Source organism: Hylobates moloch, unplaced genomic scaffold (assembly GCF_009828535.3).
Source record: "Hylobates moloch isolate HMO894 unplaced genomic scaffold, HMol_V3 SCAFFOLD_5, whole genome shotgun sequence".
In the NCBI taxonomy this organism is placed as follows: Eukaryota; Metazoa; Chordata; class Mammalia; order Primates; family Hylobatidae; genus Hylobates; species Hylobates moloch.
Window position 1 is genome coordinate 33,595,143 of NW_026652280.1, and position 27,016 is coordinate 33,622,158.

General features: G+C 42.3%; 1 protein-coding gene across 1 annotated transcript in view; it reads left to right on the forward strand.

The window, feature by feature from the left end:
- The first annotated feature begins 5,004 nt into the window (after window positions 1-5,004).
- The window catches only part of EPG5 (ectopic P-granules 5 autophagy tethering factor), a 120,906-nt gene continuing 98,894 nt past the window's right edge, over window positions 5,005-27,016 (forward strand). The window contains exons 1-7 of the mRNA XM_058439686.1: window positions 5,005-5,136; window positions 17,806-18,750; window positions 20,509-20,752; window positions 21,938-22,074; window positions 23,940-24,047; window positions 24,958-25,031; window positions 26,784-26,889. Of these exons, the coding sequence (XP_058295669.1) occupies window positions 5,074-5,136; window positions 17,806-18,750; window positions 20,509-20,752; window positions 21,938-22,074; window positions 23,940-24,047; window positions 24,958-25,031; window positions 26,784-26,889 (1,677 nt within the window). The 5' untranslated portion in view covers window positions 5,005-5,073. The remainder of the gene's footprint in view (window positions 5,137-17,805; window positions 18,751-20,508; window positions 20,753-21,937; window positions 22,075-23,939; window positions 24,048-24,957; window positions 25,032-26,783; window positions 26,890-27,016) is intronic.

Below are 27,016 nucleotides of genomic sequence, written 5' to 3' on the forward strand. Positions count from 1 at the left end.
TGCTCTGCGAGCTAATTGTCTCAAGAAACTGAAATAATGTAGAAGTAACCTGATTCTTTCGCAATTTTACAAAATGCATTTAGTAATGAAGAATGATGAAATAACGCCTTGTGCTGTTATGATGTACAGAAAGTAACTATCTGTAGCATGAATGACTTCTCGGAAATCACGTGTAAGAGGTTTCACCAAGCGGGCATTGCCACCAGATGGCAACGGAGACTCTGGAATGGAATTTTGCAAGGGGATTTAAGAAAGGTCAACCCAGCGTACCTTCTAGAGTTCAGCAGCTTTCACTGAACCTTGCTTTTACTCTGTTCCAGATGCTGGCTGACTTATGCATCATAGTCGTATTACGTTATGGAATGCCATAACATAATATGTGAGTTACAGTATTTTTATGAATGCTGTTTTTTTTTTTTTTTTTTTGAGATGGAGAGTTTCGCTCGTCACCCAGGCTGGAGTGCGATGGTGCGATCTCCGGTCACCACAACCTCTGCCTCCCGGGTTCAAGTGATTCTCCTGCCTCAGCCTCCTGAGTAGCTGGGGTTACAGGCATGTGCCACCATGTCTACCTAATTTTGTATTTTTAGTAAGGACAGGGTTTCTCCATGTTGGTCAGGCTGGTCTCGAACTCCTGACCTCAGGTGATCCGCCTACCTTGGCCTCCCAAAGTGCTGGGATTACAGGGGTGACCCACCACCCCTGGCCTCCTTGTTCTTGTTTTTAATTGACCAGGATTTTAATCATGAGATTAAAAAGTATTTTATATTCTTAAAGCCACAGTGAAGATTAATACAGCCTATTAGAGGGAAATCTGGTAAATATTTATCAAAATTAAAAATAAGAATGCCTCTCTGATCAGCAATTGTACATCTAGGAATTGATTTTATAGAAATAAACATGCATAAAAATATATGAGTGGTCATGTAAAGCACTGGTTTGTTTTTTTGTGTGTGAGGGTGTTTTTTTTTTTTTTTTTTTTTTTGAGATGGAATCTCTGTTGCCCAGGCTGGAGTGCAGTGGCGTGATCTTGGCTCACTGCAACCTCCACCTCCTGGGTTCAAGCAATTCTTCCGTCTCAGCCTCCCGAGTAGCTGGGACTACAGGTGCGTACCACCACGCCCGGCTATATTTTTGTATTTTTAGTAGAGACGGGGTTTCACCGTGTTAGCCAGGATGGTCTCCATCTCCTGACCTCATGTTCCATCCACCTTGGCCTCCCAAAGTGCTGGTATTACAGGCATGAGCCACCGTGCCTGCCAGCACTGTTTTTAATAGTGAAACAGTGAAACAACACAATGGCCATCAAAAGTCTGTTTAAATAAGTTTTAAACAAGTTTAAATAAGTTTATGAAATATTTTATTAACTAAAGGAAAAATGAGGTGTTTTTACAAGGAAATAGCTCTAGGATTAATTAATTAAAAGGTCACAATCTATACATAGGCATGGAGTATTTAAGAGTGTGATTTTGTATATGAGTAGAGCAAAGTCTTAAAGGATGTATACTGAACTGTTACTGTTAACTCTGGGGAAAGGAGTATTAGCTTACTATCATAGGTACTTCTATATTGTTTGCAGGTGCATTTAGAAATATAATTTAATACAAAAATTAGCTGGGTGTGGTGGTGCATGCTTATAGTCCCAGCTACTTGGGAGGCTGAGGCAGGAAAATCGCTTGAACCTGGCAAGTGGGGGTTGCAGTGAGCCAAGATCAAGATCACGCCATTCCACTCCAGCCTGGGCATCGCAGCGAGACTCTGTCTCAAAAATAAAATAAAGTAAAATAAAATAAAATAAAAACAACAAAAAGAAATATTATAATTTAAAACTATTATAGAAATTTTTGAAGAAAAAATATATAACCTTGACATCCAGTAGTCAGCACTGTGACTATTATGATTAATACAGTATCTTTTAAATGAAATATTTCTGATAGTCATCTTGGCCCCAGTGTATAAGTATTAAATATTGCAAACATGGAGACAGTAAACCCGGCTTCCTCTTCGAAGTCCATTTATATTGTATAACTGCCTTTGTTCAAATCCCAGCTCCACCACTTACATAAGCTGTGTGACCTTAAGCAAATAATTCAATCTCTCTGAGTCTTAATTCTCTTTTTATAAAATGAAAACAATGAAATCCTCAACATTGCGGGGTTGTTGGAAGAATCAAATGAGTTAATATGTGAAAAGTACTCAGAACAGTGCCCAGCAGAGAGTAAGAGTTCAGAAAATGTTGGTGATAATTATTATAGCCCAGAGTAGTAAAGCCTTCTCTGATAATTATGCCAGTGATGAACACTGCTTGCTGTCAAGGTGAATTTCTTAGTATCTCTGCAAACAGTACATATGCATAGAGAAGACATTTGTTGTTATTTTGCTCCTTGAAATTAATATCTTAAATTATTTAAAAATTAATCTTAATTTATTAAACCCATACACATTCTAAAATTTAGTTTTTGTTAAGTCTTTTTTTTTTTTTTTTGAGACAGAGTCTCACAGGCTGGAGTGCAGTGGTGTGATCTTGGCTCACTGCAACCTCCACCTCCCGGATTCAAGCAATTCTCCTGCCTCAGCGTCCTGAGTAGCTGGGATTACAGGTGCATGCCACCACACCCAGCTAATTTTTGTATTTTTAGCAGAGATGGGGTTTTACCATGTTGGCCAGGACGGTCTCCATCTCCTGACCTTGTGCTCCACCTACCTTGGCCTCCCAAAGTGTTGAGATTACAGGCGTAAGTCCCCGTGCCTGGCTTTTTTTTTTAGACACGGTCTTGTTCTGTCGCCCAGGCTGGAGTGCAGTGGCGCAATCTCAGCTCACTGCAACCTCCGCCTCCCAGGTTCAAGTGGTTCTTGTGTCTTGGCCTCCTGAGTAGCTGGGATTACAGGCACGCACCATCATGCCTGGCTAATTTCTGTATTTTTAGTAGGGACAGGGTTTCACCATGTTAGGCAGACTGGTCTCGATCTCTTGTCCTTGGGTGATCCACCCACGTCGGCCTCCCAAAATGCTGGGATTATAGGCGTGAACCACTCTGCCCGGCTGAGTTGCTTTTTAAAGAACCTTCATTTCTTTCCTCCTTCTCCTCTTTCTCCCATCCTCCCTGATTAACCTCTTTTTTGTGTGGAACTCACCCCTGCCCTGGTGTCATCCCTTCATTCAGTCTTTCCAATGTATGCCTCTTTTACCCTTTAGGCGATGATACACGTATCACAATGTATGCATTGTGTCTGCTTCCCAACTAAACTGTAAAACATGCAAATTGAGGGTAGGGTCAGTTGTGTTTTGCTGACCAAGTAGTGGGTAGCACGTAGAGAACTTTAAATGTCATAAATGACTTAAACTGGGAGAGGTCAGAGAGCAAGGGTATTCCAGACTGGGAGAAATATCAGCAAAAGTTATGGACAGTAATTGTGGTATAAAGATTTTGTTCATATCTGCCAACTCTTTGCAGGTGATAACTTTATATACATGCACACACACACACACACACACACACACACACACACACACCAGGACATACAAAGTACATGTACATTCTGAGTAGCTTAATAATTTTTGTTGTTGAGGATTTAGGAACAAAATACACGAAATTGTATTATATACTCAATTAAAATATCATCATAAACAAGCAAACTGCATCTCTGAAGTCTTTTCCATTTTTCATGGCATATTGCTGGATTTTTTATTCTAGGGTATGCTACAGGTGGGTGGATGGTCTTTTCCCCCCTCCCATATACTCCACTTCCTCTTCTTTCTTTTTCTTTTCTTCTTTTTTTTTTTTTGAGATGGAGTTTCGCTGTTGTTGCCCTGGCTGGAGGGCAATGGTGCCATCTTGGCTCACTGCAACCTCCGCCTCCCAGGTTCAATTCTCCTGCCTCAGCCTCCTGAGTAGCTGGAATTACAGGCGTCCACCACCATGCCCGGCGACTTTTTTGTATTTTTAGTAGAGTTGGGGTTTCACCATGTTGCCCAGGCTGGTCTTGAACTCCTGACCTCAGGTGATCCACCCGCCTCGGCCTCCCAGAGTGCTGGGATTACAGGTGTGAGCCACTGCGCCTGGCCCACTCCATTTCAACTATCTTACCCCACCGCCAGACAAAACTCATATTCATTTGTGTGATTCACGAAATATTTATTTAGTATCTACTATGTGCTACTACCTGCAGTGTTCTAAAGACCCTTGGATACATCAGGCAACAAAATCAAGAACTCTGCCATTGAGGATCTTACATTCTGGGAGGACTGACAGACACTAACAATAAGGATACAAGCAAATCACAGAAATCCTAGAGCTGGGAAGGGAAGATGTGGACAAGTTTTACTGTAAAATGTATACTAAGAATACTTTTACGGGTCTTATTTGTCTTGTTACCTCTTTGCCTGTCCTTTTAGGAGCACAAGTCTCTTTTCCAGTCTGGGAATTTGTACAGTAATGATAATTAATAACTACCATGTACCGACATGCCTGCCGCTACCAGGCACCTTTCTTGGAGAGCCCATTAAATCCTTATGACATCCGAAAAGGCAGGTATGATCATTCCCCTTTACAAAAGAGGACACTGAAGTGCACACCCCGATGGGCGTCAGAGTTTCTTCCTTGCGCGCAGTGCGGATTTAGGCTAACCGACTGGATCTGGTTATCTGAAGATGAAAAAAAGAATGGCAAACCCACTTCCCGCATTTCTTCAGGCCGACGCAGGTGAGGTGTGCGAGCGCGCCCGGGGTCCGCACTGAGTGCGGTTCCGCAGAGCCGGGAGACGGAGGAGGTGGGTCAGCCTGGGTCGCTGCCCACGTCCAGCGCAACCCAGGACACCTGCGCGCCGGGTGGAGCCAGGGCTAGGGGTGGGGCCTGGGCTCCGGGAAGGGGGCGGGCCTGCAGTCCTCCAGTGCAAATGCGTCCTGGAGTGGTTTGTCCTACGTTGCGGCCCGTAGAGGCGCCGAGTCACCGCCTCTTCTCCGGGAGTGGTGGAGATTCGATCATGTGACAGTCCGGAGGCCAGAACCGGGCAGGTTGCGTGAAGCGCAGGGGTTTGACAAAAACAAACGGTGACGGCGCCGCGGAAGGGTCTATGGCCGAGGCGGTGAAGCCCCAGCGCCGGGCCAAGGCCAAGGCCAGCCGGACTAAAACAAAGGTGAGGATCTCCCCACCCTCCCGAGGCTCTGGCAGTGTGCTGTGTCTCCTTGCTCCTCTCTTCGGCCTCCCCAGCCAAATCTACTCCCGTTCCCTGAGCCCTCTGCATTTTCTGCCTCCACCTTCCAATATTTGATCCCACCACCCGTTGACACCGGCCCTTCTCCTCCATTCCTTCTCCACATCCCCCTGCCACACTCTGTCTGGACCCCATTTTTCCTTCTCCCTCCTGTGACTTCACTGGCCTCTTCTTTTTCTGCTCTCTTCTTGGCTTTCCTCACCTGGGTCTGGTTTCCTGCCGTGAAATAATTTTTCTCTTTCCGCCCCATCGTTGACTCTCTCTTTACTCCTTTATATCCTAGAACACTTTCAGTCCCTGCCATGCATAAAGAGGGAATGTTCCTCTCCTCCACGCGGAGAAGGTACCTTTGGCAGAACTTTATAAGTAGACTAGTGATGTGCCATTTCTCATCACTTTGAAAGTTCAAGATGATAGTGGTGCTGTCTCTGTTTATTTCTTATTATTTTGATTGTTTATAAGGGGCACGAATGGCTAGAAATTAACCCAGGGCGGGACTCACACAGTAGGGAAGTATTTGAATTTTCTGAGTTTCCTGTATTAGACTACATGTGATATTAGAGTGATTTTAAGTTGATTTGTTTATAAGTGCAGTCTGGATTTTCATTTTATTATAGTACATATATACACATATATACATATATACATACATATATACGTGTGTGTGTGTGTGTATATATATATATTATTTGAGACGGAGTCTTGCTCTGTCGCCCAGGCTGGAGTGCAGTGGGGCGATCTCGGCTTACTGCAAGCTTCGGCTCGCGGCAAGCTTCGGCTCGCTGCAAGCTCCGCCTCCCAGGTTCACGCCATTCTCCTGCCTCAGCCTCCCGAGTTGCTGGGACTACAGGCGCCTGCCACCACGCCCAGCTAATTTTTTGTATTTTTAGTAGAGACGGGGTTTCACCGTGTTAGCCAGGATGGTCTCGATCTCCTGACCTCGTGATCCGCCCACCTCGGCCTCCCAAAGTGCTGAGATTACAGGCGTGAGCCACCGCGCCCAGCCTGTGTTTTGTTTTGTTTTGTTTTGTTTTGATATGGAGTCTCGCTCTGTTGCCCAGGCTGGAGTGCAATCTCGGCTCACCGCAACCTCCGCCTCCCGGGTTCAGGTGACTCTCCGGCCTCAGCCTCCTGAGTAACTGGGATTACAGGCATGCGCCACCACACCCGGCTAATTTTGTATTTTTAGTAGAGACGGGGTTTCTCCTTGTTGGTCAGGCTGGCCTCAAACTCCTGACCTCAGGTGATCCGCCCACCTTGGCCTCTCAAAGTGCCCGGATTACAGGCGTGAGCCACCGCGCCCGGCCTATTTATATATATTTTCTTTCTTTCTTTTTTTTTTTTTTTTTGAGACGGAGTCTCGCTCTGTCGCTCAGGCTGGAGTGCAGTGGCGCAATCTCGGCTCACTGCAAGCTCCGCCTCCCGGGTTCACGCCATTCTCCTGCCTCAGCCTCTCCGAGTAGCTGGAACTACAGGCGCCCGCCACCACGCCCGGCTAATTTTTTTGTATTTTTAGTAGAGACGGGGTTTCATCGTGGTCTCGATCTCCTGACCTCGTGATCCGCCCGCCTTGGCCTCCCGAAGTGCTGGGATTACAAGCGTGAGCCACCGCGCCCAGCCTTATTTATATACATTTTCTAAGATGAACAGATTAAATGCTGCTCCCGTGTGGCCAGACCTCATGATTTTGGCATACTTGAAACAGAGTTTACATTTGGGAAATAAGGAGGATGGTATTACAAGTACAGGACATTTTTTTTTCCCCCAGTAGTGGGTGATGTTCCAAAGCAGGTGTAATTTAAACATGATACTGTAATCCGATTTTCTCATGGGAGCAAGGTTTTAACAGGAGGCTAGTGTTCATAGGTACTATACTTAATAGACTGTAAATGACTTATGTGGATTTCTTTCATTATGGTGCTTTTTTTTTTCTTTCCAACTTTTGTTTTAGGTTTAGAGGGTACATGTGGAGGTTTGCTACATGGGCAAATTGCACGTTTTGGTGGTATAGTGTGCAGATTATTTTATCACCCAGGTAATGAGTATAGTGCTTGTCAGGTGGTTTTTTTATCCTTACCTTCTTCCCACCTTCCACCCTCAAGTAGGCCCTGGTGTCTATTATTCCCTTCTTTATGTCCATGTGTACCTAATGTTTAGCTTCCACTTAAAGTGAGAACATGTGGTATTTGATTTTCTGTTTCTGCATTAATTTGCTTAGGATAATTACCTCTAACTGCATCCATGTTGCTGCAGAGGACATGATTTTGTTCTTTTTTATGGCTGCGTAGTATTCCATGCTAAAATTTACCACATTTTCTTGATATGACTTTTTAAAACGCTGTAGTGGAGTTAGACACATTGGTGTATCCAGGTCTGTGAGGAGTTATTCTGGTGAGAAAGTCATTTTGGTACCAAATTTCAGGAATTTTATTTATTTTTTTTTGAGACAGAGTTTCGCTTTTGTTGCCCAGGCTGGAGTGCAGTGGCGCGATCTCTGCTCACCACAACCTCTGCCTCCTGGGTTCAAGCAATTCTCCTGCCTCAGCCTCCTGAGTAGCTGGGATTACAGGCATGTGCCACCATGCCTGGCTAGTTTTGTATTTTTAGTGGAGACGGGGTTTCTCCATGTTGGTCAGGCTGGTCTCAAACTCTGGACCCCAGGTGATCTGCCCACCTCGGCCTCCCACAGTGCTGGGATTACAGGTGTGAGCCACCACACCTGGCTCAGAAATATTTTTAAAAGAAATGCTTTTGCATTGTATTGGGTTGGTAAAGAACTATCCAGGCCCAGGAGGAAGAAAAAAGCCATTGGCCAGCTATGCATAAGATCCCTAAACCTGCTTAATGATGAGACTACAGGAAAAAAAAAAATCATACCTATCCAGTGAAGAAAAAAAAAAATCCCTGAACCTAGAATGCAGTAGTGCATAACGCATAAATGTTAGTTGTCTATGAGAGCAGAATCTTAAGTCTTAATCTCTAGTTTTTTTTTTCCCCAAGATATAGGTGAAACTAAAGCCTCCAGGGATTAAATATTGCTCAGTGTCATGCAGTTCTTCAGAGAACTCAGGTTAAAGCCAGAAATCCTGACTCTTAATCCAGGAGCTTAATAGTTATTTCATATATCTGTATGTCTTTTGTCTTTCCATAGATAGAATGTTACAGATGCTTTAAAAAGAGTCTGTTAAGGGGTTTCCCTCTTAAGTTATTTTGTTTAAAACAGAATTTCTAAATTAAAAAGTTAAAAATCTTAAGCTTTTAGATCCATCATGAAAAACCAATTGATTATATTTTTTATCCATCTTGGGCAACTTTCCTATACAAACATACATTAATTTTTTTTTTTGTTCAAGTTTATGAAGAGGCCTTTATTTCAGAGGCATTTGGTCAAACCAAAAATCCTTGATATCTACTTTTGCTCACCCTCTAAATCTAATTGTTCACTAAGTCTTGCCAATTGCGTTTTCTAAATATTCTTTTGATTCCTTGCATTTCCTCTCCATCCTAACTACTACAACCTTCCTCCAAGGAGGATTTCTTCTAAACTGGCCTCTTTACATTCATTCTTGCTGCCCATTCTCTAAACTGAGCTGGATATATATTTTTCAAAACAAAACTGATCATGTTACTCTCCTCAAAACCTTTCAAAGGTTTCCCATCACTCAGAGGCTAGAGTCCAAAGCATGGACTAAGGGGTCTGTATGATCTTGCCTCTGTCTTCCTCCTCAGCCTCAGTTCTACCACCACTGCCACCATTCTCTCTTTTCTTTTTCTTTTTGAGAACGAGTCTCACTGTCACCCAGGCTGGAGTGCAGTGGTGTGATCTTGGCTCACTGCAACCTCCATCTCTTGGTTCAAGCAATTCTCCCGCCTCAGCCTCCTGAGTAGCTGGGATTATGGTGCCTGCCAACATGCTGGGCTAATTTTTGTATTTTTAGTGGAGATGGGGTTTCACCACGTTGGCCAGGCTCTTCTCAAACTCCTGGCCTCGGGTGATCCACCCACCTCGGCCTCCCAAAGTTCTCTTTTGATTCTTAACCTTTATGTCCTTTCCTGCTTCAGGGCCTTTGCCCGTGTTGTTTCCTCTGACACCCCTTCCTGGCCTCTTTACGTAGCCAACTACTCATTTGTGAGGTGTCAGCTAAACAGTACTTCGTCAGAGAAGCTTTTTCTCATCTCCCTGGTGTCAGTGCCTCTCCAATAGCACTCTGCTCCCCTTTGTGCCACTCATCTCATTTGTGGTTACTTTGTCAACATTTCTCTTCTCTCTTAGATTTTGAACTCACTGAGGGAGGGACCTGTCTTGTTTTCAGTACCCTTCACAGCCTCTTTGTCACTTGATACTGTTCGTTGAATGATGAAGTAAATGCCAGTAATGAAGAATATTTCCAAACTTTGACACTCAGAGGAATTTATTCTAGTGAATTTCCTCTGACTAGTGTGAGAAAACAGATGAAAAAAGTCCATGACACCAGCAAGGCCCCTATCTTTGTCAGTCTAGAAAGTTAATTCTTTTAGAATAAAACAATCTAGAAAGTTATTTTTTTAGAGTAAATTGATGCACTTCTTAGTGCTGGTTATCGTTCGATTATAGTTATAAAGTCCTATATTAATGAAACCTTTACCATCTATAGTATAATTTGGCAACTATTTAGGGAACCACAAACTGGTTCAAAGTCTCAGTTCAGGAAGTGGATAGTGTCATGTGCTGTTGCCTTTAGACAGTTTGAGTGGCTTCTGGATTTTACCCAGCAGCTGACCTACATTCCTCAATGTTAATCATCTGGTAGCTAACCTCGGCTGCTAGGTTATGGTTAGGTATGTGATGCTTATCGCATGATGCCTAAGAGATAGACCTAATAATGTTTTCATTTCTTTAGTATCATTCTCTGCTATAAAATCCCCCGACTCTGAGCACCCTGACTTCGTTGATCTTGATAAATTATAAGTACAGTAGATTCTTAGATTTGGACTTACTCTGCAGAAGTAGTGCATTTTATAGTGTTTTTTTGACAGTTAATATTAAATTCTGAATGCCAACAACTTATTAATAGTGAGAGCATCTGGTAATTGCTAAGGACAGACAGATGTGTCCCAGAAGGTCACAGGAAAAACCTTTAAATCCCCATCCACCTTTTGCCATGCCTAGATGATTGATTTCCACCTCTAGTCCCTTTCTATCAGGAGTGGTTATTAGTGTGAAGTTGGGGGACGCTGCATAGTATTATTTAGCTTCTTTCGTGCCTCCTAAAAGCCATTCATTTATTAAACAAACACTCATTGATCACCCATTATGTTCCAAAAACTATTCTAGGCACTTGGGATGTAAAAGAGAAAAAAACCCAAAGAACCTGGCCTTAGTGGAGCTTAACATTCTAGAGAGAGAAGACAAAAAACAAGCAAGCTAAACAAACAAAAACCCATGAAGAAGAAAATATATCCAAACCTGCACATTGTGCACATGTACCCTAAAACCTAAAGTATAATAATAAAAAAAAATTCCATTGTGCCATATACCCCATAGTTTATATACTCCATTAAATAAACTTTAATAAATTCCAAAAAAAAAAAAAAGAAAATATATCATGCTTTATAAGTGCTATGGGAAAAAGAAAAAGAACAGGTTAAAGAGTTGAGGAGTACTGGTGAGAGGTTAGGATGAGCGGTCTGGATAGTTTTTTTTTTGGTGGGGGGACAGAGTCTCGCTCTTGTCGCCCAGACTGGAGTGCAGTGGCGCGATCTTGGCTGACTGCAACCTTTGCCTCCCAGGTTCAAGCAATTCTCCTGCCTTAGCCTCCTGAGTAGCTGGGATTACAGGCACCCACGACCATACCTGGCTAATTTTTTTTACTTTTAGTAGAGGTTTTGCCATGTTGGCCAGGCTGATCTTGAACTCCTGACCTCAGGTGATCCGCCTACCTTGGCCTCCCAAAGTGCTGAGATTACAGGCGTGAGCCACCATGCTCAGCCTGGTAGTTCTTACTGAGAGTGACATTTAAGTAAAGACATGGAAGAGAAGAGAGAGTTAACTATGTGGATATTGGGGGAGAAGTGTTTCAGGCAGAGGGACTAGCCAGGAAAAGGCTGTCTGGCGGTGGCATGCCAGACCTGTCCTAGCAACTGCAAGGAGGCAGTGTGGTTAGTGCAGAGTGAGTGAGGGGAGAACAGTAGGAGATGAAGTCAGAAAAGTGGCAGAGCCTGGTCATGTCGGGCCTTGCGTGAGCTTTTACTCCGAGTGACATATGGAATCAACACAGGGTTTTGAGCAGAGGAGTGACACGATTCCGCTTGTGCTTTAAAGAATCACTGTGCCTGCTTTTTGGAGAATAGACTGTAAGGGGGCAAGGGTAGAAGCAGAGACCATCTGACTATTGCAGTCACCCAGGCAAGAGGTGATGGTGGCTTGGGCCAGGATTGTCAGAGAGAGGGTGGTGAGGAGTGTTTGAAGTCTGAGAGCCAAGAGGGTTTGCTGAGGTTTGGATGTGGGATGTGAGAGAAAACAAGGAAGACCCTGAGAAGGAGAAAGCTGTGGGTGGAACAGGTTTTAGGGGGAAAATCAGGAGTTTGGTTTTAGATATGTTAATTTTGAAATAAATATGTAGCAATGTGGAGTAGGCTTGGACATGTGAATCCAAGCCTATTCTACATCTTTACATGTTTGTTTCAAGTGATGAATAGAAACTTCCCATTTATTTCCCAAAACTTAAAAAAACTTCAGTTTTAAATGATTACTTTCTGATTCCTCATTGCTTAAAGTGTGTATGAGTGTACACATACACATACTCTCACACAGTGTACAACCCAGAAATGAAATGCCCAGAATTCCATCTCCTGGAAATAACTGTTGGTAATGGTTTGTTGTATTTTTCTTTAGGTTTTTTTCCCATATACCCACACTCCAGAGCATATTTACTGTAATGTATAGTTAAGTTTGTTTTTCTGTGTTTATGAACTCTTTCTGTATAATTTACTGGTTATTGTGTCTCCATTTGAATGACTTTAAGATTGTTTTTTTACCTGTGTGTAACTTATGTGGAGATCAAAAATAAAGAAATAGATTTTTCTTAATCTGCCTGGCATTTTTAGTTGTAAGAAATATCTTTTGTTGGCATGATGGCACCAGTCTGTATTTTCAACTACTAGGGAGGCTAGGCAGGTGGACCGTTTGAGCACAGGAGTTCAGGGCTGCAGCATGCTGTGATTGTGCCTGCAAATAGCCAATGCACTCTAGCTTGGGCAACACAGTGAGACCTTGTCTCTGATTTTTTTTTTAAAAAGGAAGTACCTTTTGCTTAAATTATTTTACTTGATACACATGGAATTGATACACAGAGTTGTTTGAATTTTATTTTGTGACCTGTAATGATTATTATATATACATTATGTCTTCCTTCTGTGTCTTTGCTTATTTATTTTTATAAAGATAGAGATGGGATCTCCCTGTGTTGCCCAGGCTAGTCTCAAACTCTTGGGCTCAAGTGATCCTCCTTCCTCCCAAAGTGCTGGGATTACACGTGTGAGCCACTGCACCTGACCTTTATTTATTTTTAACTGAAGTAGATAGTTAAAGGCAGTTGCTCTTGTTGCCCAGGTTGGAGTGCAGTGGCGCGATCTCAGCTCACTGCAAACTCTGCCTCCCGGATTCAAGTGATTCTCCTGCCTCAGCCTCCCAAGTAGCTGGGATTACAAGCACCCGCACCATGCCTGGCTAATTTTTTGTATTTAGTAAAGATGGGGCTTCACCATGTTGGTCAGGCTGGTCTCGAACTCCTCACCTCAGGTGATCCACCCACCTCGGCCTCCCTAAGTGCTGGTATTACAAGCATGAGCCACGGCACTCAGCCCTGTTTATTTGTTTATTTATTTAGAGACAGAGTCTCGCTCTGTTGCCCAGATGGAAGTGCAGTGGCACGATCTTGGCTCACTGCAGCCTCCGCCTCTGGGGGTTTCACCATGTTGGCCAGGATGGTCTCGATCTCCTGACCTCGTGATCCGCCTGCCTTGGCCTTCCAAAGTGCTGGGATTACAGGCGTGAGCCTTCCATGCCCGGCCCCTGTTTATGTATTTTTTGAGTCGAGTCTGACTGCGTCACCCAGGCTGGAATGCAGTGGCCCAATCTTGGCTCACTGCAACCTCCGCCTCCCGGGTTCAAGCAATTCTCCTGCCTCAGCCTCCCGAGTAGCTGGGATTACATGCGCCAGCCACCATGCCTGGCTAATTTTGTAACTGCCCAAGGGGTTCACCTTGCCCGCTGCCCTAGACAGAGCGGATTCATCAAGACAGGGGAACTGCAATAGAGAAAGAGTAATTCATACAGAACAAGCTGTGTGGGAGACTGGAATTTTATTATTACTCAAATCAGTCTCCCCAGCATTCGGGAGCAGAGTTTTTAAGGATAACTTGGTGGGTGGGGGGAAGCCAGTGAGCTGGGAGTGCTGATTGGTCAGAGATGAAATCACAGGGAGTTGGAGGTTTCTTCTTATGCTGAGTCAGTTCCTGGGTTGGGGCCACAAGATCGGATGAGCTAGTTTATTCATCAGCTGGTGCCAGACCAGGTGTGAGCTTGATGGTACTTGCAGCACCAAAGTTTTTAATTTTGATGAAGTCCAGTTGATCTTTTTATTTTGTTGCTTGTGCTTTTGGTGCCATATCTAAGAAGGCTTTGCCTACCCAAGTTTATAAAGATTTTTTTGTTTTCTTCTAACAGTTTAAAAGTTTTAGCTGTCACATTAGGTATATGATCTTTTTTGCATTAAGTTTTGTATATGATATAAGGTAAGGGTCCAATTTATTCTTTCACATGAGGATATCCAGTTGTTCTAGCACCATTTGTTCAAATTTCCCCGTTGAATTGTTTTGGCATTCTTGTCAAAATCAATTTGCCATATATGTAAGGTTTTACTTCTGGATTCTCAGTTTTGTTCCTTTGATCTATTTGTCTCTCCATGTGCCAACACTATACTGTCTTTATTACTGTCGCTTTGTAGTAGATTTTGAAATTGCCAAGTGCGAGTTCTCTAACTTTGTTCTTTTTCAAGATTTTCTGTCTGTTGTGGGTCACTTGCATTTCTGTATGCAATTTAAGTATCAGTTTATCAACTTCTGCAAAAAAAGGTAGCTAGGATTTTGCAAGGCATTGTGTAGAGTTTGTAGGTCCATTTGAGGAATATTGTCCTCTTAACAATATTGTGATAGACATAGAATGTCTTAGTTACATTTAATTTCTTTCAATAATGTTTTATAAGTTTCTGAGTACAAGTATTGTGCTTCTTTCTCTCAGTTTATCCCTAAATACTTTGTCCTTTTTATGCTATTGTAAATGAAATTGTTTTACTAATTTCATTTTCTGATTGTCGACTCACTAAAATTTGGCCTCTGCCATACTGACCCTGCCTCAGCCTAGACTAGTATAGTACAGGGGTCACAAAGTCAAATGCCTGCAGGAGCCAGGTGTATAACCTGGAGGAGTGAAGCAGGCTGAGTGGGACAGTGGTCATGGGGTCAGCCGTGCCTGGTTTAGAGGGGACAGCCGCTCTCGAGTTCTAGTTGATGGTTGCTGTGAGGTTGTGATGGTTCAGTGTTGCCACATCTTATGATTTTCTAAGAAAAACTAGAAATCTGGATTTTTGTGTGAGAAATCCTAATTTGCAAATGTTAGCAACTAATCAGACACATATACACACACACACACATACAATATAGGCCAAGCAAATCATATATATTTTTACGGATGATGTTTAAAGATGATGCCAGTGAACAAAATGAGAGTGAAATGTTTGATGTACCACTCACCTCCTTAACTGTAAGCGATGAAGAGTCCCTGATGTGTCCACTAACATTTCTCTTGCTGTAGTAACCATTTACCCTCTTAATTTTTTCTTTCTGATTTCTCAGTCTAAGAACCCTGTTTATTACAGCAAGTTTGCTAAACATCATTGCAGCATAGTTTGGGCTTGCTTTTTTGTTTTATTAACACTCATAATGTTTTTCTATTATTCATAATTTTAGGCAGTTTAACAAACTAGTTTGTATGAGGTATGCATTGGGTGACTGACTTCTGGATCTGATGTCCACAGTTCACCGTGGGGAATTAAGTAATTTGGAGGGGCATATTGCTTCTTGAATCATTACCATTTGTAAATGTTTGGCAGTCAGGTTCATTTCAACAAGCTGACCTCAAATTCCATGTCAAAAACGTTCATCTTTTCTTTTTTTTTAATACATAAAGGCCCCACTTTTTTGGCTATTAGTCTGCTGGGCATTCGGAGCAGAATAATCCAAAATAACCAAGAGCTTGTATAACTCATGTTTGCCTGCCTTAAAATTTCTTCGTGAAAGGAAGTATTTGAGTGATTTCAATGAGGTTTTTAGTCTGTTTGAATGAAACAACTTTATTTAAATGTCATTTAAATAATGTTTTCTTCTTTATTCAGCCTAACTTCCTATGTTATCTAGTTTGCATATTAATGCCTGAAGGTTTTTTTGAAACCATAACTTATTTTTTTAATGAATAACTTTTTTATGGTGATAGAGATAATTTTGTACTTAGTGAAAAGTTGCAAATATAATACAGAGACTTCCCATGTACTCTTCACCCAGCATCCTCTTGTGTCATCATCTTATATAACTGTACATTCTATGGCATGGAACAATGATTAAAACTAAGGAATTGGCCAGGCATGGTGGCTCACGCCTGTAATCCCAGCACTTTGGGAGGCCGAGGCAGGCGGATCACGAGGTCCGGAGTTTGACTAACATGGTGAAACCCTGTCTCTACTAAAAATACAAAAAATTAGCCAGGTGCCTGTAGTCCCAGCTTCTCGGGAGGCTGAGGCAGGAGAATTACTTGAACCCGGGAGGCGGAGGTTGCAGTGAGCCGAGATTGTGCGACTGCACTCCAGCCTGCACAACAGAGCAAGATTCTGTCTCAAAAACAAAACAAAAAAACAACACCCCAAGGAATTAATGTTGGTACAATAGTAGGATGTAGAACTTATTTGAACTTCACCGGTTTTTCCATTAATTTCCTTTTTCTAATCCAGGTCCTGGCAATACACTTAGTTGTCAGATCACTATAGTTCTCTCCAGTCTCTTCCAGTTTCTCAATCTTGTCTTTCATGACCACATTCCTTCAGTTCGTTTGTAGACTGTCCCTTAGTTTGGGTTTTTGTGTGATGTTTTCTCATGATTAGATTGAGGTTACGCAGTATTGGGAATATCCTATTGGGGTATCTGATGCCAGTATTACTGGTGATGTAACTTTGATCACTTGGTTAAGGCATTGTCTTCCAGGATTCTCCACTGAAACTTACTATTTTCCTGTTCGTTGTTATTAAATATTTGGGAGGAGATACTTCGAGACTATGCAGATACTCTGTTTCTCTTAAACTCTTACTCACTTTAGCATCCATGGGTAGATCTTACCTGTGGCAGTTACCATGGTGTTCTTGTGGTAAATGTTCTGTTTTTCTCATTCCTTCTGTTAATTATATTAATTGGAATTCTCCTGTATGGAAGAATTGTCCCTTCTCACCCATTTTATTTACGTATTTATTCATTCAGGTAATTAATGTCAGTATGGGCTCCTGGATATTTATTTTATTCCAGTACTACAATTGTTCTGTTGCTCAAGTTGTTCCGTCCTTTTCTCCCCGAGTTTTGAGTGAATTTGTTTGTCAAGGTGAAGACAAACCTGTTGTGGCTGAAGATACGTAGAGACTGATCTATTTGACTTAACCCCTGGCAAAATGGTGTACAATCTAATTAACTTTCCCCTTCTATTTTTTGAATCAGTAGAGAATGACATGTTTCTCTCCAATATCTCCTCCAGCTTCCCTTCACTGCCAAACTTGTCAAGAGTAACCTCTTTCCTTGCCATCTCTCCTCAGCCACTATGAAATGGCTTATGATCACTTTGGCCTCCATCGGGTTGCATCTAATGGTCTTCTCCATCCCCTCTCAACCTTGAGAGGATGTCTCCCCGTTCCTTTGGGGGCTCTGTGTTACACATCAGGGACTGTCCATTGCTTATAGTTAAGAAGGTGAGTTTCACTCTCATTTTGTCCACTGGCATCATCCTGGAGCTAGGAATCAGTTACTACCTTCAGATTCCTCATCTCCACTCAATGGGGAAGACCATGAGATGCAAACCCATGGAGGCCAAAGTGATCATAACACCTTCAGTTTCCTCATCCCTTCTCAACCTTGACACTGTCTTCCCATTGGATGTTGGTGGCATTATGCCCATGGTCACAAACTAATGACCCATGGGCTGAATTTCAGCTGGAGACATGATTTGCTTGGCCTACACTCTGTGTATGTGTAATTTGCTGCTTACTGTGATGTCTTTTTCTATTAGGATCAGACTAGTGAATCTCCAAATTTAACACACTCAATATTGGATAATACGAAATATGAAACACATTTCTGTTTCATATTTGTTCATATCTGTTCAAAAACACTGATAAAGTGAATTTAGGTTTCATTTGTTACATGATGAAATTTAGATTTTATGTGCAACTTTAAAATTCCTCTTGCTGAACGCATCAATTATTGTGATAAATTATTTCATATTATGTATGTTGTTTTTAGGAAAAGAAGAAATATGAAACCCCTCAGAGGGAAGAGTCCAATGAAGTCTCCCTTCCAAAAACCTCCAGAGAGCAGGAAATCCCTTCTCTAGCCTGTGAATTCAAAGGAGACCATCTGAAGGTGGTAACTGATTCCCAGCTCCAGGATGATGCCAGTGGACAAAATGAGAGTGAAATGTGTGATGTACCACTCACCTCCTTAACTATAAGCAATGAAGAGTCCCTGACATGTAACACAGAGCCCCCAAAGGAAGGGGGAGAGGCCAGACCCTGTGTGGGGGACAGTGCAGTCATGCCAAAGGTCCACCCTGGAGACAATGTTGGAACTAAAGTAGAAACCCCCAAGAACTTCACAGAGGTAGAGGAAAATATGTCGGTACAAGGTGGACTTTCAGAAAGTGCACCGCAATCTAATTTTTCTTATACTCAGCCAGCAGTGGAAAATATACAAGTCAGAGAAACTCAGAATAGTAAAGAAGACAGACAAGGCCTGGTTTGTTCTTCAGAGGTGCCACAGAATGTTGGCTTGCAGAGTTCTTGCGCAGCCAAACATGGTTTTCAGACACCTAGAGTGAAGAAACTGTATCCCCAGTTGCCAGCTGAAATTGCCGGAGAAGCACCAGCTTTGGTGGCAGTGAAACCCTTGCTTCGTAGTGAGCGACTCTACCCAGAACTCCCGTCTCAACCGGAACTAGTACCATTTACTAAAGAACAGCTAAAAATCTTGGAGCCTGGTTCATGGCTGGAAAATGTCGAGTCATATTTAGAAGAATTTGACAGCATGGCTCATCAAGACAGGCATGAATTTTATGAGTTGCTTTTGAACTACTCACGATGTAGGAAGCAACTGCTGCTGGCCGAAGCTGAGCTGCTTACTCTGACATCTGATTGCCAAAATGCTAAAAGTCGGCTGTGGCAGTTTAAGGAGGAACAATTGTCTGTACAGGTATTTTGATCAGAAGCCTGGAGAATTTGCAGTGGAGCTGCTATTCCTGGGATGTTGTCCGGGTCTGGAGTCTGTGCCTTACACCCACACTGACCCTGCCTCAGCCTAGAGTAATAGAGTACAGGGATCACAAAGTCAAATGCCTGCAGGAGCCAGGTATATAACCTGGAGGAGTGAAGCAGGCTGAGTGGGACAATGGTCACTGGGCCAGCCCATGCCTGGTTTAGAGGGGACAGCCGTTCTCAAGTTCTAGTTGATGGTTGCTGTGAGGTTGTGATGGTTCAGCATTGCCACATCTTAGGATTTTCCAAGGAAAACTAGAAATCTAGATTTTAATGTGAGGAATCCTAATTTGCAAATGTTAGCAACTAATCAGACACATACACAGAGTGTAGGCCAAGCAAATCATGTCTCCAGCTGAAATTCAGCCCATGGGTCATTAGTTTGTGACCATGGGCATAATGCCACCAACATCCAATGGGAAGACAGTGTCAAGGTTGAGAAGGGATGAGGAAACTGAAGGTGTTATGATCACTTTGGCCTCCATGGGTTTGCATCTCATGGTCTTCCCCATTGAGTGGAGATGAGGAATCTGAAGGTAGTAACTGATTCCTAGCTCCAGGATGATGCCAGTGGACAAAATGAGAGTGAAACTCACCTTCTTAACTATAAGCAATGGAGAGTCCCTGATGTGTAACACAGAGCCCCTAAAGGAAGGGGGAGACATCCTCTCAAGGTTGAGAGGGGATGGAGAAGACCATTAGATGCAACCCGATGGAGGCCAAAGTGATCATAAGCCATTTCATAGTGGCTGAGGAGAGATGGCAAGGAAGAAGAGGTTACTCTTGACAAGTTTGGCAGTGAAGGGAAGCTGGAGGAGATATTGGAGAGAAACATGTCATTCCCATATCCCTAATCCTCATTCATTGGCAGACCTGTATATCTCTGTAGATAAGAAGGAGGGAAATATTTGGAAATACTGTATTGAAGAAGAGAGGATAGAATCAAGAACACAGCTGGTGGAGTGTGTATTCTCTTGAGTAGAACTATGAAGAATGATGAGGGTAGATCCAGAGATGTTTTGAGGTACCTTGAAGTTTAGGAGATATCACATTGGCTTCGTGTTCATAAAATAGAAGGTAAGATCATCAATCATGAGAGTCTTAGGGACAAGTTCTGTTATTTTCTTGCAGCTTTCACTGCAGACTACTACTTTTTTTTTTTTTTTTTTTTAGATGGAGTCTAGCTCTGTCACCCAGGCTAGGGTGCAGTGGCGTAACCTTGGCCCACTGCAACCTTTACCTCCTGGGGTCAAGCAATTCTCCTGCCTCAGCCTCCCAAGTAGCTGGGATTATAGGCGCCCACCACCATGCCCAGCTAATTTTTATATTTTTAGTAGAGACAGGGTTTCACTGTTGGCCAGGCTGGTCTCAAACTCCTGACCTCATGATCCACCTGCCTTGGCCTCCCGAAGTGCTGGGATTACAAGCATCAGCCACCGCGCCTGGCCCACTGCTGACTACTAGAGTTACTCTTCCCTTCTTTGAATTTGCGATGTATTTGTGATTGGCCTTATGTTCCTTTGCACCTGATCGTATATTTGCTGGTAATGTTCTCTACACAGTAATATGTCTCCTCACCATGATTATAAGCTCTTTGGAGATGGTACTGAAGCCTATGTACCTTGTACTTGCTGCCTGCTTGCTTCAAATGGAAAGAGTAACTGGTTTCATATTGTACCCTTTTGTCTTCTGGTAGGGTATCTGTGCAGATCAAGTGAAAGTTTCCAGCTATCATCGCTACCAAAGAGTGGAAATGAATGAAAATGCACTGGTGGAGCTAAAGAAGCTATTTGATGCCAAATCTGAGCACCTCCACCAGACCCTGGCCCTTCATTCTTATACTTCTGTGCTCTCAAGATTGCAAGTGGAGTCTTATATTTATGCATTGCTCAGTAGTTCAGCTGTTCTGAGATCTTTAGCAATTCACCAGCAAGGCCAAGGTATGTAAGTAATGAAGCTCTCACTCTTTCCTGTGTTTTGAAATAAAAGAAAATGGAGGGGTATAGTCTGGTTGAATTGACTGTATAGTAATTGGTCTTACAAGGTACCATTTGTGCTTGCAGTTTTACCAGGCCTCCCCCACTGTAGGATTGAGATCTGCCTTAATGATATTTCTTGGGAGCATTGCCAGGTCTCCTTTCTCCGTGGCTGTCTTTCTGTGCTTCTCTAGGATGCCAAAAAGCTCACTATCTATCATGAATGTCCTTTGCTGTCCTAGTTAATGTGCTTGTTACCAAGTTGATTCCAAATATAGTTTTTGATTATAAAAGTAATCATCGGAATACTTCTTCACCCTTTATCTCTTGTGGTTTGTTTGGGCTGCTTTGTTTGTAGGACTGTTTTGTTTAATTTTCCAACAGAGGATTAATAATGTTCTGAATTTTTCATCTTATTTTGGATTTTAAGAAATTAGTCTTTATGACATGAATATTAAGTATGCTTATTGAATTATGCAATTTTTATTTCTGGGGGATATATTAGGATACTTTAAAGTAAAATTCCCCCTCCCCCATTTTCTTAACTAATCAAATAACTGGGGGTAGGTCAGAGATGTACTGATTTTCAAATAAAAAATAGTGGATTATGCCCAGGTGTGGTGGCTCACACCTGTAATCCCAGCAATTTGGGAAGCTGAGGTGGGCGGATCACTTGAGGTCAGGAGTTCAAGACCAGCCTGGCCAATATGGTGAAACCCCTTCTCTACTAAAAATACAAAAACTAGCTGGGTGTAGTGGCGGGCACCAGTAATCCCAGCTACTGAAGAGGCTGAGGCAGGAGAATGGCATGAACGCAGGAGGCGGAGGTTGCAGTGAGTCAAGATTGCGCCACTGCACTCCAGCCTGGGTGACAGAGTGGAAGCTGTGTCAAAAAAAAAAAAAAAAAAAAAAAAAGGAATTATGATGAGGTTGATTTTTCCATTATTTTGAAATACTTCAAAGTTAAACACATTTCTGGCTTGTCTGTTTATAAAAATTTAAGTATTTTGATGTAACTTTTCTCCTTTTATTTTTATCTGCACTAAATATTTTAAAGGTTTTTTGTTGTTATTGGTTTAAGTGAAGACACTAAAAATTCCCCCAAAAACTCCATTTATGAGAGACTCATTTAATCTCTTTCATTTACAGCATCTAAGCAGACAGAAAGCATTCCCTCTGATCTGTGTCAACTAAAGGAATGCATTAGTGTCTTATTCATGTTCACCAGGAGAGTAAATGAAGATACTCAGTTTCATGATGATATTCTTCTCTGGCTGCAGAAATTGGTAAGGGGACAGAAATAGACACAGTAGTCTTTGTTTTATTTCTTTCATAATTTAGGAATTATCTGTTATTTCATTACATTTGGTCTTCAACAACTTTTTCAGCTAATTTATTTGATGAGTTTATTAATGACTTTTCATTGATCATGATACGTAGTAAGTTATTTAGTGCATTATTGAACACAAAGTATGTTTCTCTCTAATAAAGATTATGCTAAATGAACTCTGGACCTCAACTTTGAAAGAAATGGAAATGCAGAAAGTATGTGAAATTGAAGACTAGATGTATATTCAGAATATAGGTACAGGTTGAGGATTCCTAATTCAGAAATCTGAAATGATCCAAAATTCTAAACTTTTTGAGTGCTGATACAATGCCACAAGTGGAAAATTCCACACCTAAGTACTTAATAGAAACTTTGTCTCATGTATAGAATTACAAAAAATTTTGTATAGACCAACTTTCAGGCTGTATATAAGGTGTATATGAAACAAACGAATATTGTGTTCAGACCTACGTTTCAGCCCCAAATGTATTAGTCCTTTTTCATGCTGCTGATAAAGACATACCTGAGACTGGGAAGAAAAGGAGGTTTAGTTTAACTTACAGTTCCATATTGCTGAGGAGGTCTCAGAATCATGGCGGAGGGCAAAAGGTACTTCGTACATGGTGGTGGCAAGAGAGAATGAGGAAGAAGCAAGAGCAGAAACCCCTGATAAACCCATCAGATCTTGTGAAACTTAGTCACTATCATGAGAATAGCACGGGAAAGACTGGCCCCCACGATTCAGTTACCTCCCACTGGGTCTCTCCCACAATGGAGAAGAAGAAGAATTCTATCTTATTCTGGATGATAGAATTCAAGTTGAGATTTGGGTGGGAACACAGCCAAACCATATCACCAAGATATTATGTTTATGCAAATATTCCAAAATCCGAAAAAATCTGAAATCTGAAATACTTCTGGTCTTGTGCATTTTAGATAAGGTATCTATCAAAAATTTTTCTTTTTTTTTTTTTTTTTTTTAGACGGAGTCTCGCTCTGTCCCCCAGGCTGGAGTGCAGTGGCGCGATCTCTGCTCACTGCAAGCTCCGCCTCCCGGGTTCACGCCATTCTCCTGCCTCAGCCTCTCCGAGTAGCTGGGACTACAGGCGCCCGCCACCACGCCCGGCTAATTTTTTTGTATTTTTAGTAGAGACGGGGTTTCACCGTGGTCTCGATCTCCTGACCTCGTGATCCGCCCGCCTCGGCCTCCCAAAGTGCTGGGATTACAAGCGTGAGCCACCGCGCCCGGCCTATCAAAAAATTTTCTATATCTCATTCTTTTTGTCATGTGATATGTAATGTCATGCTTAAAAATGTTTCTTTTAAGAGAAAGAAGAAAGGTAAAAGGATTTGGAAAACTTAGGAAAGATGTTGGGTGTGTTATGGGAAGAGGGGTATTTATTTATTGGTTATGTTTTCCAGTGGGGCTGCCTTGAACGCTCTTTTTAGGTTTGTACTAGAGTTCTTAAATGAGGGGTAATGTTTCAAGTGTACTTATTTGGATTTAAGAAACTATTACAAACTAAGAATAGATTAAACTACTTGACTTATATCTATTCACTTGTGGCCAGGAAATTAGTGATTTGTAATTTGCGAAAGAAGAAAAAGCTAGATTTGTAGAGAATCTGCTTATGATGTTACCATAGTACTCATAGATTCATAGGCCTCTAGTAGAAACTCAGCCAGTGAGTAGTATATCTTGTGTCTAGTTACTCTTTTGAAAGATTACATGTATTGAAGCACTGGATGAATGACTTTACTAGACCCATAGATAAATTCTTTTTTAAAAAATAGTGAGATCATATGACCTTTATTGTTCAGGTATCCGTGCTACAAAGAGTTGGCTGTCCTGGAGATCACCTCTTCCTTCTAAACCATATTCTTCGATGCCCCGCTGGTGTTAGTAAATGGGCTGTTCCTTTCATCCAGGTATGATGAATCGTCAACTCATTCTGAGAGGTTGGGGGAGAGGTTTTATTAGACATTTTTCCTGAAGAGATTGCTGAAAAAAATAAGGACTATTTAAAACATAGTAATATTTAATATAAAATTCTTAAAATATATCCAGTATACATTTATTAAAGTTCTTAGACTGAAACTTGTTGGGCTACCCATAATTGATAGTACAGACTGTACTAAGTCTGCTTGTAGTCTGGCTGGGCAGTTTCAGTCGCATTTAATTCTACACAATTCTTGTGCAGGAAGGCTCGCCAGGACTTTTTTCCCATGGTACTCAATACAGCTTCCTAAGTCAATCTGTCTTACACCACAGTTGGTACAGGTCAAACAGAAGCCACCACATCTCAAAGTTATTTAATACTAGCAGAGATCTCAGGTCTATGTGATCAACTCTTGTATACTTAGTAGTTGACTATGTGGTTTTTAGATTCTGCTCTCTGCTGTTGCCTTTGGGTCATTTTGTTACTCATAGCAACCACTTAGAATTTGCAGGAGCCAAAATGTTTGCCAAGTTCAGCTTCTCCACACCTCCTTTTCTTTAGCATTTCTGGTGGCAAGAAGTCTGAATCTTATTAGGTAGAAGGAGGATTTTGTTTTTGTTTTTGTTTTGTCTCTCTTTGGATTAAAGTAGCAGTAGTGTCCTTCATCCCATGTTGTTACAGATAATTGGTGGAAACTGCTCAGTTACCTCTGCTCTTTGAGTACAGCTGACTCAGTGCCACCAGGTAACCCATGGGCTGTGCTTTACTCTTGTGTATTAGGTACCAGTTTCAGCTTTGTTCTCTTAACAGCAACTTTGGTCAGAACGCTTGTGAACCAAGATTATGGACACTAGGGTTATTTGTTTTCTACAGTATGCTTTTTGCTTTTCTGATTTCAGATCAAAGTGTTGCATAACCCATCAGGGGTCTTTCATTTTATGCAATCCCTTGCCCTGCTGATGTCTCCTGTCAAGTAAGTGTGGAAGAGCTTTGTGAAGTAGAGATTGAAATGCTTCTTTCTTCTAAAGGATTGGCTCCTGAAACTGCCTAGATCCGAAGAAGAACAGCTAAGGGAAGTGTTGGCATTCTAGAATTTAACATTGCAGATTTTCTTTGGGTTTGATACTTGTTTCAAAGTGACCCTTCAACTGCTTATATATAAGCAACCATTTTTATGGGTTCCCCCTTTTAGTGGGTTTGTCCCCCTTGTCATATATGCTATTGTGAAAGGTGCTACAGACAAAAATGTGATCTGTTTCTTGGAAGAAGAGATTTAATGCCAGAAGAGAAATAGCACAGAGAGATTTAAGTGCTAAATTGTGAAGCTATGCAATAGAAATGAAGAGAATAAAGAGTTGAGTGGAGTAGTCAGAGAGGGTTTCATGGTAAATGAGCTGTGTTTGAAGAATGGATTGGACTGGGCATGGTGGCTCACACCTGTAATCCCAGTACTTTGGGAGGCCGAGGCAGGTGGATCACCTGAGGGCAGGAGTTTGAGACCAGCCTGGCCAAAATGGTGAAACTCTGTCTCTACTAAAAATACAAAAATTAGCCGGGCATGGTGGTGTAATCACCTATAATCCCAGCTACTTGGGAGGCTGCGGCAGGAGAATCATTTGAACCTGGGAGGCGGAGGTTGCAGTGAGCCGAGATCGTGCCACTGTACTCCAGCCTGGGTGATAGAGTGAAACTCCATCTGAAAAAAAAAAAAAAGAATGGATTGGATTTCAGTAGGAGAACGGGACACTGGAGAACATGCAGGTGGGAGAACAGTGTGAGCAAAGGCCCCAACACAGGTTAGGATAGCTGTGCAGAGCACAGGTAGATCAGTGTGGCTGAAGCAAAGGTGTGTGTGTGCGGGAGCTGGTAATAAAGGTGAAGAACTCGGGTGGGTTGGATTATAGAAGTCCTTGAAATTAAATGAGGAATTTAGATTAGATGATTCCTCTCCCTTACTGCCTTGGATACAAGGGCCTGCTCCTGCACGTGGTAGATAATGATTTGACTCACAAGTGTTTTTGCATTTATATCTATGTTTTGGCCCTAAACAAGCCTCTCCATTACCTTTTTTCTTTTTTTTTTGAGATGGAGTCTCTCTCTTTTGCCAGGCTGGAGTGCAGTGGAACGATCTCAGCTCACTGCAACCTCCGCCTCCTGGGTTCAAGAGATTCTCCTGCCTCAGCCTCCCAAGTAGCTGGGACTACAGGCGTGTGCCACCACACCCAACTAATTTTTGTATTTTTAGTAGAGACGGGGTTTCACCATGTTGGCCAGGATGGTCTCGATCTCTTGACCTCATGATCCGCCCACCTCAGCCTCCCAAAGTGCTGTGAGTACAGGCGTGAGCCACTGCGCCCAGCCTCCATTACCCTTTTTTATTCAGTAAGTCATAGTTGCTAAAATAGTTTCCCTGGCAAGACTTTGTGAGCCTGGTTTGAGTTAAGGTCCGCAGCATATGTATTGAGGTCCTGCATCACGCAGGGAGCTGTGCTAGTGTAGCTGCTTTTCTGCAATTACTCATCATTGCTAATTCAGAATGGTTGCATTCTCCACCAAAATTAGTGCAGTTTTAGCAGCCTTGGTTTTTGGCCAGTTCTTATTCACTAATTTAAACCATTTGAAGATTGGGTTGATGTGTGGCTCTCCTTCGGGGTGAGTAGAGAATCCACAATGCACTCACATGGCCTTCATCTAAGTGATGGGAGTGATTATTCTTGTCCTTTAGAAATCGAGCTGAGTTTATGTGCCACATGAAGCCCAGCGAGCGGAAGCCATCCTCCTCAGGGCCTGGGTCCGGGACCTGGACGCTAGTAGACGAAGGAGGAGAAGAGGTAACTTGTCATATCTGCATTATTTTGATGAATCATTGTGAACTCTTCTTATGCACCAAGTATTGTTCTAAGCACTTTTCCCATAGTATCTCATTTAATTCTCTCAGCAACCCCCCTGAGCTAAAGA